Source organism: Megascapheus bottae, chromosome 1 (genome assembly GCF_031878675.1).
Source record: "Megascapheus bottae isolate mThoBot1 chromosome 1, mThoBot2.hap1, whole genome shotgun sequence".
In the NCBI taxonomy this organism is placed as follows: domain Eukaryota; kingdom Metazoa; phylum Chordata; class Mammalia; order Rodentia; family Geomyidae; genus Megascapheus; species Megascapheus bottae.
Window position 1 is genome coordinate 53,071,865 of NC_143509.1, and position 14,203 is coordinate 53,086,067.

Sequence of the window (14,203 nt, forward strand, 5' to 3'; positions counted from 1 at the left end):
TATTTAAATAATGAAAATTATTAAAAGAGCTTCTGTCTTTTGTTGGTTATGGGGCTTGAACTCAGAGCCTGGATTCTGTTCCTGAGCGTTTTGTTTTTTTTTTTTTTTTTTTTTTTTTTTGCCTGTTCTAAAGTTTGAACTCTGTGTATGTGCTACCAAGGTATCAAACCCAGGGCTTCGAGCATGCTACGCAAGGACTCTATCTATCACTAGGTCCCTGTCCCTGAGCTCTTTTGCTCAAGGCTAGCTCTCTGCACACTGAGTCACAGTTCCACTTCCAGTTTTCCAGTGGTTAACTGGAGATAAATCTCATGGATTTTCCTGCCTGGGATGGCTTTCTACTATGATCCTCAGATCTCAGCCCCTAGAGTTGCTACGATTACAAGCATGAGCTACTGACACCTGGCTAAGTGCTTCTATCTTGTATCATTTAGAAAAGAGAGAATTTTCAAATACTAAATAAAGTCAAATAGAGAAATTAAGTAAATTTCATATGTAGATATTTATAACTTACTATTCTTTAAAATAAACACTTTGACCACAAAATAAAATGATACAACAGTTCTCACAAGAAAAAACAAATAACTAATACTTATTCAGTGGGTAATAAAATGCTACCTTAAATACTGTCAGATGTAAACTGAAGAGCTCAGGGACAGCGCCCAGTTCCAGAGTTCAAGCCCATGATGGATGAAAAAAATAAAATAAACTGTCGGATGAACTTCAAAGAAAACAGATAATTTACAAGGTATAAGATTGAAAATAGTATTTTAGCTAACTTCCTCACATACAAAACTAGTTACACAAACACATTTATTCATTTTAGAAACAAGAACTACCTGTTTAAAATAAATAGTTATTAGACTTAATTGCAATATGATATTCATATTTTCTATCATCCTTTTTTTTTTTGGCTGATCCTGAAGCTTGAACTAAGGTATGAGTACTGTCCTTAAGACTCTTTGTGCTCAAGGTTAGTGTTCTACTACTTGAGCCACAGCACCACTTCCAGCTTTTACTAAGTAGTTTATTGGAGATAGGAGTCTCATGGACTTTCTTGCCTAGGCTGGCTTTGAACCACAATCCCCAGATCTCAGCCTCCTGAGTAGCTAGAATTACTGGTATGAGCCACCAACACCAAACTGATATTCATATTTTCAAAGGAGAAACACCAAGGTATAAACTGAAAACATTAGACCAAAGATGTTGAAGACAAGAATGGTTCACTCTGCCTAGATTAAGTCTGAATAGCCTTAACCATAGGACAGAAGATAAACTGGTGATAGGGAAGGAAAGAGCAAAGCAAGAAAAACCAGTATTACAAAAACATTCTAATGCTTTAGACAAGAAGCAACTAGATTATATTATGATGACAGCAGGAAATTTTTTTAAAAAGGTATTTAAGAGGACTTTCCTAAGTATTTTGTTGGCTAGCTAGCTTTGAAAGGAGTATACCTGCCGTAATATTCCCACTTCAAAGTCCACGTGAGTTGCATATTTAGTTAAGTGCAAAAGAGAACAATAAAGGCAAAAGATTAAAAGAAGCAATTTGGTGACAGATTTAGTTACAATGAGAATAAAGAACCTCAGAGAAAAATAGATTTTTGTCATGTATGTACAAGTGGTGATTTACACAAGGGTCATGATGAGAATGTCAAAAACTAATAAAAGAGCAGAATCAAAACAAAGACCTTAAAAAGGGAAATGGAAAAGAAGGCAAAAGAGAGAAGCCCAAGGTACAAACTGAATTTAGAATGAAACAGAACTAGTTTCAGATACATGAAGACAAATGGATATTTCAAGAAGGAAAGTATCTTCTATCAGTTCAGTAGAGCGATGTAGCCAAGGTGGCTAAAAACTAGAACATGATGGACTAATAGGGTAGACATATGGACATGTGGTCTAATATGATGGACTATGTCTAATAAGGACTCTACACAGGCCATTCATTCAGTGACTTGTTAGGAAGGCTCAGGACTCCTCCTGAAGCAGGAAAGGATATGAATGGAAGACAAGAAACAGACTAACCCATCCAAAAAATCTATATGACGTATTTTTTTTTGCCAGTCCCAGGCCTTGAACTCAGGGCCTGAGCACTGTACTTGGGCTTTTTCCTCAAGGCTATCATTCTACCACTTGAGCCACAACATCACTTCTGGCTTTGTTTCTATGTATGTGGTACCGACGAATGAAACCAAGGTCTTCTTGCATGCTAGAGGCAAGTACTCTACCACTAGGCCAAACTCCCAGCCCTATACTGTATTTTTTTAAATTTACCTTTCTACTTACTACACAATAACTCACTAGGAAAAAAACTTAAAATTCCTATTCTGTTTTGAAAAGTTACCTAAGTAGTTTTCAATTGTTACCTAAGTAGTTTCCAATCACTAATTTCTGCACTTACTAGTAGACTTTTTTTTTTAAAGGATGAGTTTTTGAGTCACAAGGGAAAGTAGTATAGGTGGGTTAAGAAAAAATTTTTGGTCAGTTGTGGGGCTTGAATTCTGGGCCTAGGCGCTGTCTCTGAGCTCTTCAGCTCAAGACCACTGTCCTACCCCTGGGCCTGGGTATTGTCCCTAAGCTCTACAGCTCAAGGCTATGACCCTACCCTTCAGCCAAGCCCCACTTCACATTTTCTAGAGGTTAATTGGAGATAAGAGTCTCAGGTCCTTTTGTGCCCGAGCTTGCTTTGAACCTTGATCCTCAGATCTCAGCCTCCAGAGTAGCTAGGATTACAGGCTTGAGCCACGCCACTAATAGACTTTTAAGATAAAGACTCCTCTTAGCTACTCAGGTGGCTGAGATCTGAGGATCTCCTTTCAAAGTCAGAAAAGCTCCACCAAATTCTTATCACTAACTAACCAGCAAAAAGCCAGAAGCAGAGGTGTGGCGAAAGCAGTAGTGTGAGTGTGAGACCAGAGAAAAAAAGTAGAATAGGAATGGTCCTGAATTCAAGCTTTAGTACTAGCACAAGACGAAGGTGGGGTGGGGGGGGAGTTGAGAAGAGAAGGAAAAGAGGGATGGTGAAACAGAAGGTAAGGGAAACACTGCTGTTTATAAAAGAGGATTCAGGAAAGACAATTCCCTAAGCATTAAACCTTTTAACATCTAAATGCATGATATATAAAAACACATCATATGCATTTAAAGCAAAATATTACACCTTCATTTATCATGAGTTTCAAATTTCTTTGGAGCTCTACCATATTCACACTAGTTTCAAATATGAACTAGACAAAAAGAAAAGGCAGTACCTTCTAGAAAAATACCAGAACATTATTTCTAGAAACAGATTTTATTTCATTATAATAGTGAGCCTTAAATACCTACTATAAAGAACCATAAGAGCTCAGGATATAGTTCAGTGAGAGAGTACTTGCTTCACACACATAAGAACCTGAGCTCAAACACTGGAGATACAAGAGTTGTACTGGGAGTGTGGCTCAAGTTGTACAATACCAGCCTAGCAAGCATGAGATCCTAAATTCAAACTCTCATTCTACTCTTCAATAATATTTTTAATGCATCAAAAAAGTCTACGTGAAGATGTTATCATAGATAATAATTAAAAATTATGTTCACTACTGTCAGTAAAACATGACAATACCCTGAGTCTAGTAGTCAAATATTAAGCAAATATTTGGGCATAGCAACTCCATAAAATCAAGTATAGCAACTTAAAAATGTGGTAAATTGGCAGAGCACTTGTCCTGCATGCACAAGGCCCCAGGTTGGATGCCCATCACAAGAAGGAAAAACAAGAGAGACTAATCAAAACCAACGCATATATGTCCACATACCTGCCCTAAGTACACACATACACACACAAACAGATCAATGACTTTTTCCCACAAAACAACAGGTTTTCCACTGAGCATGGCAGTGCACAGCTGTAATCCCAGCACTGGGAGGCTAAGGCAAGAGGATCTCAAGTTTACATCCAACCTAGGCTATAATATAGTAAGATTCTGTATCCAAAAAGCAAAACCAAACACTTCTCTTTTAATTTTAAACTCAAAGATATAGTATTATATATTCTTTTAGCTAAATATATATATATATATATTTCAAACATGTACTATTTCAAACATGTACCTGAAGGACATAGTCCAGGGCTATGTGTCGAAAACATTTTCTTGTTGCTGTCAGAATGTTTGTGGCTTCTTCAACTTCATGTTGTTTATTTCTTTGTACTTGGGCATTTTTTACTAATGCATTTTCTTTTTCTTCGCTGACTTTTTCAAATTGTTTTTTGGCATCTTTGAATTTTCTAAGATCTCTAAGAAAATAAAAAAAAGTAAGTGAATCATTTAAAATTTTGGCAAAATAAACTCAGAATTCTAACTTGTCTCTGGTTGTCACTAACAACCAGATATTCACTAACTCTCCCAACTAAAATGTATTATTTTTTAATTACAGGTTAAATATACCTTATCTGATACAAATGGGAAGATTATGGAGTTTTTGTTTGGATTTGGTAATAATTATTTAGAATTTTCGTTGGATACTCCAAGATCCAAATATCTAATCCTAGAGCTCAAAAAGTTTCGTGTTTCAGATTTGAGGACTTTAAACTTCACACTTTTTGGCTTAGGAATGATCAATCTGCATATACAAATCCTGACACAATGAGCTAACATTTCATTATTTAAATCTATGAAATTACAGTGGAAATAATCAAATTAATAGAAAAAGCAAGTTTTTTTAAAGATGACACTTTTCTTACCAAATGATTTTTTAACAATAGTATATACAGAATTCTATTTGAACATCTGTATAAAAATACAAATTACAAGGCAGTTTCCCACAGATTTTCCCAAAGATTACAATTTATTGAGTATTGATCTTTCTTCCTGTTCATCTCACTCTATTTCAAAGTGTGAATGAAGTCATTCTGTAAACTATGGCAGTACTAGGAAGTTTCATGACAAGTTTCAAAAGGCCTTGTAGACACACTTTTGATTTTTACTTCTATGGGTGATCAACAGACCATACTTTGAAAAACAATTATTAGTCAGGTACCATTGGTTCAAGTATTTCAATCTTAGTTATTCAAAAAGGCTGAGAACCTGGAGGATCAGGGTTCAAAGACAGCTGATGCAGAAAAATCAGTAAAATACTATCTCAATTATAAAAATGGTACAGTGGAGGTATGGCTCAAATGATAAAGAGCTAGATAAGATCAAGAAAGCCAAGCAAGCTCAATGCCCTGAACTTGAGACACTGAATTCAAGCCTGAATACAGAAGAGAGGTGAAGTCAAGAGAAAGATGAGGAGAAAGGAGATGGGAGAGGAGAAGGAAGGGAAGGAAAGCAAAGAAGGGAATAATGCCCATATCTTCTCAGAGGGTAGAAATAAATACGTCTTAAAATACACATACATACACATACTCCTCTAAAACAATCTATGAAACTCAATATTCAGGAGAAATTTTAACCTAATAGGATAAAGGTGTAGCTCAGTGGTAGAATTCTTGCCTAGCATGTGTGAGGCCCTGCATTTAATTCTCAGCACTGAGAACAGTAATACATTATATGGAAAATAAGATCTGTCAAGACTATAGTTGTATAATATATATCATTTATCTCTAATAACATCACAAACTTTTTCTTCGGTTTTATATATTCCATGTAGAAATTACTATAGAAAAAAAACAAAATTACTAATGCAAAAAGGGGAACTTACCTCATGTCAAAGTTTAGACTTTTTAAAAAGTCTAACTCACTTTTATTTTACATACAAAACATGATGTATCTGACCAAAAAGGTTCACATTAATAAAACATATGCGCTTCCATGAGTCATTCTCTTAAACTATCTTCTCTTCACAGAAAATAACATATTGAGACTAGACAAAACTTAGTTAGAACCATAAGACCTATAATAGTTAACAATATTTCAACCACTTTTGGGTTTAATTTCAAGAGGCCCATAGATTGTTGTATATGTTTTTTAAACACTTATTAAACCTATAAGAACCCTAAGCTATATAACTGAATATATGCTCATGGTATGAATTATAAAGGATTCAATGAAAGGCATGAAATCGGACTTCCTTTCAGAAGAACTTAAGAAGAAATACAATGTAAACAAAGAACTCAAATATATTCAGAAAGTCATGGTCTATAATTTCAAAAAATACCAATTCCCAGATGACATCATTAATCAATCACTTTTTTTTTCCTCTTCACTGTAATTGACTTACTCTTTAACAAAATTCTGTAGCTGAGCCTTAATTGATCTCTGAGTTTGGTCAAACAGTATCTAAAAGATAAAATGTAACATTGAGTGATTAGAAAAGTAAACAAAAAAATAATTTTATTGTAATTTTATAAATACCACATTATTTCACGAGTAGTCCAATTCTAATAATACCAAAATTTCTTCTTATTGAAGGCCATCAAACACATAAGCATTCAAAAAAGAACCTAAAATCAAGTTTAAGTCAACATTAGTCTCAATAATAAACTTCTTTATATTTATAGAAAAAAATACCAAAACTATTTTAATGTTGAAATAGAATTCTCAAACAAAAAAGGCAACCTATTTCCTTCACTGTAATTCAGGCTTCAGCAGATAACCATAACCTAAATGGTAATACAAATTCCCCTCCATCCACTATAGGTATTTTGCAGTCCAATATATCGAAACACCACAAATGAAAACTCCAAAACTGCCTCATACCCTAGTCAAGAGTTACTCATTTGGGAAGTCTGTGTCTTAAAACATCATGTTTGAAACTCAAGTAAATGTTGTATAGTTCTTTAGGCTAAAAAATGGCTAAGAAGTAATTCTTTTGTCCCATTTAAATGGTGTCTGTTACTTAATAGGGATGACTCTGAGTATGGCTAAGTTTCATAGGACTTTACATGGAAATTCCAAGTATTTTAATAATTAACAGTATAATTCATTCTTAGTTTGAAGCAGATTAAGATAAACAAGGAAAAAAAAACAACATTCGTCATGTAGGTACACAGCTCTAATTGTAACTACTTATGAGTTGCTGATTGGGACGGCTGTGATTCAAATCCAGTCTAGGCAAAAAATTAGTGGGGACCACTCAACAAATAAGTTGAATGTAGTAGCTCTTGCCTATGTCCCCACTATGTGAATGGATGTAGATAGGAAAATAATGGTCCGAGATCAATCCCAGCAAAATAAGACTCCTTATCTAAACAGTAATACTAAAAAGAGCTAAGGCATGGCTGATGGGGTAGAGTGCCAGTCTAGCAAGCCTACAGATAGCTAAAAGATCAGTGAAGCAGAATGGAGTCCAAAAATAACCTACACATAAGTTCAATTCATAATTTTTCTTTTGCTTTTTTTAAATCAATACTGGGATATAGGGTCTTGCACCTGCTAAGCAAGTGCTCAATCACTGAGCTATACTACATCCTTAGCCCAAGAATTGTCAATAACATAACTTAATGAACAAGGTTGAAGGAACAAAAATCTGGAAAGCCACATGGAGAACATGAGAGAAGAACCTCAACTCTGACCATGGAGCATCTCAAAATTTAGCTCTAGGGGCCAGGAGTGTGGCCTAGTGGTAGAGTGCTTGTCCAACATGCACAAAGCCCTGAATTCAATTCAATTCCTCGGTACTCCCCCCCAACCGCCAAACACAGAAAAGGCTGGAAGTGGTATTGTGGTTCAAGTGGTAGAGCCCTAGCTTTGAAAAAGTGTCCAAGGACAGTGCCCAGGCTGTGAGTTCAAGCCCCAGGACTGGGGCCAAAAAAAAAAAAACCTTAGCTCTAAATGGGTCATAGGTTTACACATCTACAAGTTAGCATAAAATCTTAATGAATTGGGATTATATAAGCATTTAAAGAGCACACACACAAAAACACAATTTATCCAAATTTAGAAGTATAGTACTTCAAAAGATATCACCTTAAAAATGAAAAAAAGCAAGCCAAACCCTAGAAGAAAATGACTGTAAAACACACCTGACAAGATACATCTGAAATATAGGATAGAAAAAAATTTTAATAGTAATAATAAGTAAACATAGGAGTTTACCAAAAAAATGTATATGAAAACGGAATAAAATGTCCACCATTATTAGTTATTAAGGAAATGCAATTTTTATGAGAAATAACTTAGTACATAAAGAACAACAAATCACAATTATATAGCTCTTGTTTGCATATCCTGGAGGTCCTTTCATTTAGCCTCATCCTATATGGTCTTATGTATCTAGGTTTTGAACTATTGTAACACTCTGCTAGAAGAGTCCAAGGTTTGTACTAATTGCAATTTAAAATTAAAATTATTTCTTCCTTTTAAAGTCAGTTTACTAATGTTTAAAAGCTGATAAATATGTGTAAAATCACTCATGGAAGTTTAAAAAAAAAAACTGTTAAACATTACTTAAAAAAAAAAAAAAAAAAAAAACGGGCCAGGAGTTTGGCCTAGTGGTAGAGTGCTTACCTAGCATGCACAAAGACCAGGGTATGATTCCTCAGTACCACATACATAGAAAAAAGCCGGCAGTCGTGCTGTGTCTCAAGTGGTAGAGCTCTAGCCTTGAGAAAATCCAAGGACAGTGCTCAGGCTCTGAGCTCAAGCCCAGGACTGAACAACAACAACACACAAAAAAAAACCAAGAAGCCGCCGGCACAGTGGCTCACACCTATAATCCAAGCTACTCAGGAGGATGAGATCTGAGGATCATGGTTCAAAGCCAGCTCGAGCAATAAAGACCCAGAGACTCTTATCTCCAATTAACCTCCAGAAAACAGGAAGTGGGGCTTGGCTCAAGGGTAGGGTGGTAGCCTTGAGCAGAAGAGCTCAAGGACAGTACCCAGGCCCAGGGGTAGAGAGGTAGCCTTGAGCTGAAGAGCTCAGGGACAGCACCCACACCTAGTTCAAGCCCCATGACCTAACAAAACAAAACAAAACAAAAAAGAAATTTCTTGATTTAAGTATAACATACCAGAGAGACAGTAAATGAAAACTTTTCTTTACAATCACGAGGAACAGTTTCTAACAAGTATTAAATGCTTATTATTTCTTCCATTCTACTTGTACTTATCTATTTCTCTCAACACTTCCTCCTTTTGGCAATGGTTTCCCAGCTGCTTAGGTTCATATCAAAATCACATAGAAAGTGGAGCCTATGGAGCATTTTGGCACACCCCAGTAATCTCAGCCCTCAAGCACCTGAGGCAAGAGGATTGAAGAGTTTAAGGCCAATCTGAGCTACAATTAAGATCTTGTCCAAAAAGCAGAAGATAAAGAAGGAGGGATGCAATAAGGGGAGGAAAGAGAGTAGGGGAGAGAAGGAAAAAACAGAGAATACAAATGCCAAAAAAAAACGTTGAGATCCTTCCAGTATTTTAGCAAATTTTCCAGGTGATACTGTTAAATAAAGATTGAGACACTCTAGTAAACTATTCAGAAAAGGCCAGAGGTGGCACTCTGACTCAAGTGGTAGAGCACTGTTGGAGGCCGAGTAACGCCATTCTAATAACTTTCTGCTGAGACCTGTAGTAGGGGTAAACAAGTTGACCTCTTTATCCTGCCCACCTGTTGTGCTGATAGGCTCCGGCACCCAATATAAGGAGGGGAGGGAGAGAGGGAGAGGGGGAGGGGGAGGGGGAGGGGGAGGGGGAGGGGGAGGGGGAGGGGGAGGGGGAGGGGGAGGGGGAGGGGGAGGGGAGGGGGGAAGGGGAGGGGGGAGGGGAGGGGAGGGGGAGAGGGGAGGGGGGAGGGGGGAGGGGAGGGGAGGGGGAGAGGGGAGGGGGGGAGGGGGAGGGGAGGGGAGGGGGGAGGGGGGAGGGGGGAGAGAGAGGGAGGGGAGAGAGAGGGAGGGGAGAGAGAGGGAGGGGAGAGAGAGAGAGAGGAGAGAGAGAGAGAGAGAGGGGAGAGAGAGAGAGAGAGAGAGAGAGAGAGGGGAGAGAGAGAGAGAGAGAGAGAGAGAGAGAGAGAGAGAGAGAGAGAGAGAGAGAGAGAGAGAGAGAGAGAGAGAGAGAGAGAGAGAGAGAGAGAGAGAGAGAGAGAGAGAGAGAGAGAGAGAGAGAGAGAGAGAGATTCCTGCCTTGATGAAGCTGCATGGCGTTTCTGTTCGTGCTCCAGAGAAGCAAGGCTGAGTGTGGGAGGACAGTGGGCCCTCTCCACTCACGGCTTGGACTGGTTGGGGTGTGTTTTTCCCATCCCTCCTCAAGAGGGACTGGGGACGAAGGACCCCGACAGAGCACTAGCCTTGAACATGAAAAGGCGCAGGGAGAGACCAAGCCCTAGGACCAGAGTTCAAGCACTAGGACCAGAACAAACAAAATAAAAAGATTGTGACAAATTGCTCCAGTCCTGGAATTCTGAAATTGGTTGGACAATAAATCACGTGAGAAATTTTTAATATACAGATGCTGAGGTGACTAAAACACAACAGAGATTGCTCTGAGTATCATTTTATTAGAAATGCAGACTATCTAGAACATTTTCAGACATATCAAAAATCGTACAAGTCAGAATTTCAGTAAACAAGCCACCTGGTAACACAGGGCTACGTACCTGAATGAACTGAGGAACTCATTCTAGGCTCTTAACCCCCCAAAATCCTGATTTTAATTAGGCGGGGTTGTAGCCTCGTACATTCATCAATGTTTCACTGATTCTCTTCACCAGTAACAGGGGGAAAAAAAAAAATCATTCACTAAACACAGAAAAACAGGTGTCAGGGGTGTCTTAGCATACAATCCACAAAAGTGGGCAAAAATTAAATCCTCAGCATGCTTTTTCTGAAAAGGTGTTCATAATAAATATATGAGGCTTGTAGACCAGGTAGTATCTGTCACAATTCAACTCTCTTGTTGAAGTCAAGATTAGCTACAGACAATACAAAACAAATGTGTGTAGCAGTGTTCCAACAAAAATGTACAGGAAACCAGGTGCCAGTGGCTCACTTCTGTAATCCTAGCTACTCAGGAGGCTGAGGTCTAAGGATGGTGGTTCAAAATCAGCCCAAGCATGAAAGCCCATGAAACTCTTATCTCCAATTAACCACAAGAAAACTGGAAGTGGCATTGTGGCTCAAGTGGTAAAGTGCTAGCCTTGAGCTGAAGAGCTCAGTGACAGTGCCCAGGCCCAGAGTTCAAGCCCCAAGACCGATCCCCCACAAAAAAAAAAAAAAAAATTTACAGGAAAAGTAAACAAAGAGAAACAAGTGGTAGAGTGCTTGCCTAGCATGCACAAAACACTGAGTTTGATTCCCTGGTACCACCTAAACAGAAAAAAAAACAGAAGTGGCACTGTAGCTCAAGAGGAAGAGCACTAACCTTGAGAAAGCCCAAAGACAGTGCCCAGGCTCTGAGTTCAAACCCCAGGACTGAAAAAAAGAAAAAAGAAAAGCAAGAGGCTAGATTTGACTGTAAGTCAGTTTGCTCTAGAAGAGTAGTTCTCAAACTTTAAGAGTGCCAAAGAGTTACCTGGAAGGCTTGTTCTAACACAGGTTGCTGGCTCTCATCCTTGCAGTTTCTGATTACAGAGACTGGATATTCTGACAATCTGCATTTCTAGCAAGGGCTCAATCATGCTGATGCTGCTGGTTCAAGGACTATGATAAAAATCACTAGTCTTATCTTTACTGGTTCCCAAACTGTACTGAATATTAAACCAACTAGAGAAATTTTCTAGTGTAAAAGCTCTAATACAATCATCACAAAAAAAATCTGGTTATGAAAACCAATTTATTACTGCACAGTTTTCTAACACTTGGTAAATGTAGATATTCATTAGACAGTCAAAGATATGGTAGCAGAGAGGCCAGTAACTCCTCCCATCTCTACAGGTGCCGGCTACTCTCTCACCAAGAGGCAGAATTTGCCTCCCTTTTAAATTGGAATTTACTCTATAGCTAGACTTCATCCAAAGAACATATCAGAAGTGAAACAATGTGACCCTAAGCCATAGAAAGCAGCACCTACTGATTTTAAACCCTTGAACACCAACTGGCTGACTACAATGCTGGAAAAGAAGCCAAATACAGACCAAAAAAAAAAAAATATTCTGGAAAATAAGGCTAAGGCATGGCTCAAGTGGCCCTAAGTTCAAATCCAGTAACTTGGAATAGAGCAAGGAGGGAGGAGGAAGAGAAGGGAGGGGGAAATCGGAGACTCTCCAGAGATTGCAAAGGACCCAGCCAACTCCAACCATTCCAGCCACACATTGGTTCTTCCAATCATAGACAAGCCACCCAGTCAACACTAACTGGAACAAAGGCAAGCTGGCCCCCCAAGTTCTGCTTAACTCATTAAGGTTAAGTGTGAACACATTAAACAAAATGTTGGCAGTCATATAAAAGATATTCATGGTCTCAAGTTTTATAGTTACTTTGTTATATAATGTGGAACACAACATTCTGCAAGTTTACAGCTGCTGAAATTATATTTTAATACCACATATATGACTTCTGTTAATGTTCTGAATGTAATTACATGTAATTACTACTTTGATAAATGTATATCTCTTTCTCTTGCATTCCTGTTTAAATTATATAAAACAATTTAATTTACTCATTTGTTCACTACAACTTCTTGTCATTTTTCAGACTTTTTCTCATCACAAATTATATATAGTTAATTCTTTAGGGTCATCATTATTTGCTATTAGATATTCCTATTAAAATATAACTGATTGGTTAACTTTATCAGCTTTTTTTTGCCAACCCTGGGGACTGAACTCATGGCCTGAGCACTGTCCTTGGGCTTTTCCTCAAGGCTAGAGCTCTACCACTTGAGCCTGTTGTGCCAAGATTGTTCCATGTTCTGGGAATGACCCCCCCCACCCGCCTTGCTCAGGGCCCATGTACTAGGAATCAAAAACACATGTTCCCGGAACTAGCCCGGACTTGAATCCCAGGTGGAAACAGCACAATGCTCAGTGGTTAGACACCTGAACTCTGACCAATCTTGAAGCGACCAGTGGTTCGAAGTTACCAAATACCAGTCAGGTGATTTTAACTATGGAATTCCCCTAAAACTTGTTTGTATAAAAGGTGTGTAAAATCGTTGTTTGGAGCCTCTTAGCGTTGCCGGCTATGGGTACGTGGAGGTCCGAGTTTGAACACGTAATAAATGACCCTTGCTTCTTTGCTTTGACTTCGGCCTCTGGTAGTTTTTTCGGGGTCCTAGGAATTCGGGTACATCATTTGGTGCGTTGGCCAGGAACCCCCAAGCCCACCCAGACACCTAGTCAACGGGTCGTGGAAAAACTGCAGTAAATAAGCCGGCTTCGTTTGTCTCTGTGTATTATGTATTGTCCGTTAATCTAGGTTGCCTATGGGTTCTGTATCTGGGTAGATGAAGAGTCCTGGCAGACGCTAAGGACTGTTGATAGGGCCAGTGGGACTGTTGACAAGGCCGGTGGGAGACGTCCGAGGGACCCCATCTGGGGCTATCTGTAAGGAATAATAGCCCATCTGGTCAGGCAGGATTTAGCCTGAAGCATACTTGTGGTCTGTGTTTTTGTTCGTTCCTTGTATTTGTCTTTTGATCTGGGCATTTCCCTCCAAGATGTGTCAAAACTTACTCTTAACAACAAATTTTAAGGATGTTAGAAGCAGAGGTTTTGACTTGAGTGTGGAAGTCAAGAAAGGCAAACTAATTACTCTCTGTAATTCGGAGTGGCAGACCTTTGATGTTGGAAGGGAAAAGATCTTTTTACCAGAACGGTCTGGCCACCCTGATCAGATTCCTTACATTCTTGTTTTGTAGGATATGGTAGAGGACCCCCCTGCCTGGTTATCTCCCTTTCTTCCCTCAACTAGTGATGTCTTGGCCCTGCACCAGGCTGATGCCCCACCACCACCACCCAAGCCCTCAGCTCCCCTTTACCGGGTCCTGGCCGACAGTACAGACCCCCTACTCCTTGAACCCCCTCTATACTTTCCTCTTTTCAATCCACAACTTCCTATGCCAGCAGGAGGAGCAGAGGCACCTTTCCTGGACAAGATAGAGGTGAAAGTGGCCGCCCCGAACACCGCGAGAGAAATCAATGCTGGAGGCCCAGCAGGCAGGACGCGGGGACGTGCCCAGCAAGCGGCAAGCCCGCGCCTTCCCGAATCCATGATGGCCCTCCCACTGCGTGAAATAGGTTTTTCCAGATGACACTGGGAACCCTAGGTTCTAGTATTGCCCTTTCTCCACCAGTGACCTCTATAATTGGAAAACCCAGAATGCTCGTTTTTCTGATAACCCCAAAGA

General features: G+C 39.1%; 1 protein-coding gene across 8 annotated transcripts in view; it reads right to left on the bottom strand.

The window, feature by feature from the left end:
- The window catches only part of Acap2 (ArfGAP with coiled-coil, ankyrin repeat and PH domains 2), a 131,163-nt gene that overhangs the window by 67,879 nt on the left and 49,081 nt on the right, over positions 1 to 14,203 (bottom strand). For all 8 annotated transcript variants that reach the window (XM_090344105.1, XM_090344101.1, XM_090344110.1 and 5 more), the window contains exons 5-6: positions 6,205 to 6,263; positions 4,096 to 4,279 (exon numbers count right to left, since the gene is read on the bottom strand). In XM_090344105.1, the coding sequence (XP_090200231.1) occupies positions 4,096 to 4,279; positions 6,205 to 6,263 (243 nt within the window). The remainder of the gene's footprint in view (positions 1 to 4,095; positions 4,280 to 6,204; positions 6,264 to 14,203) is intronic.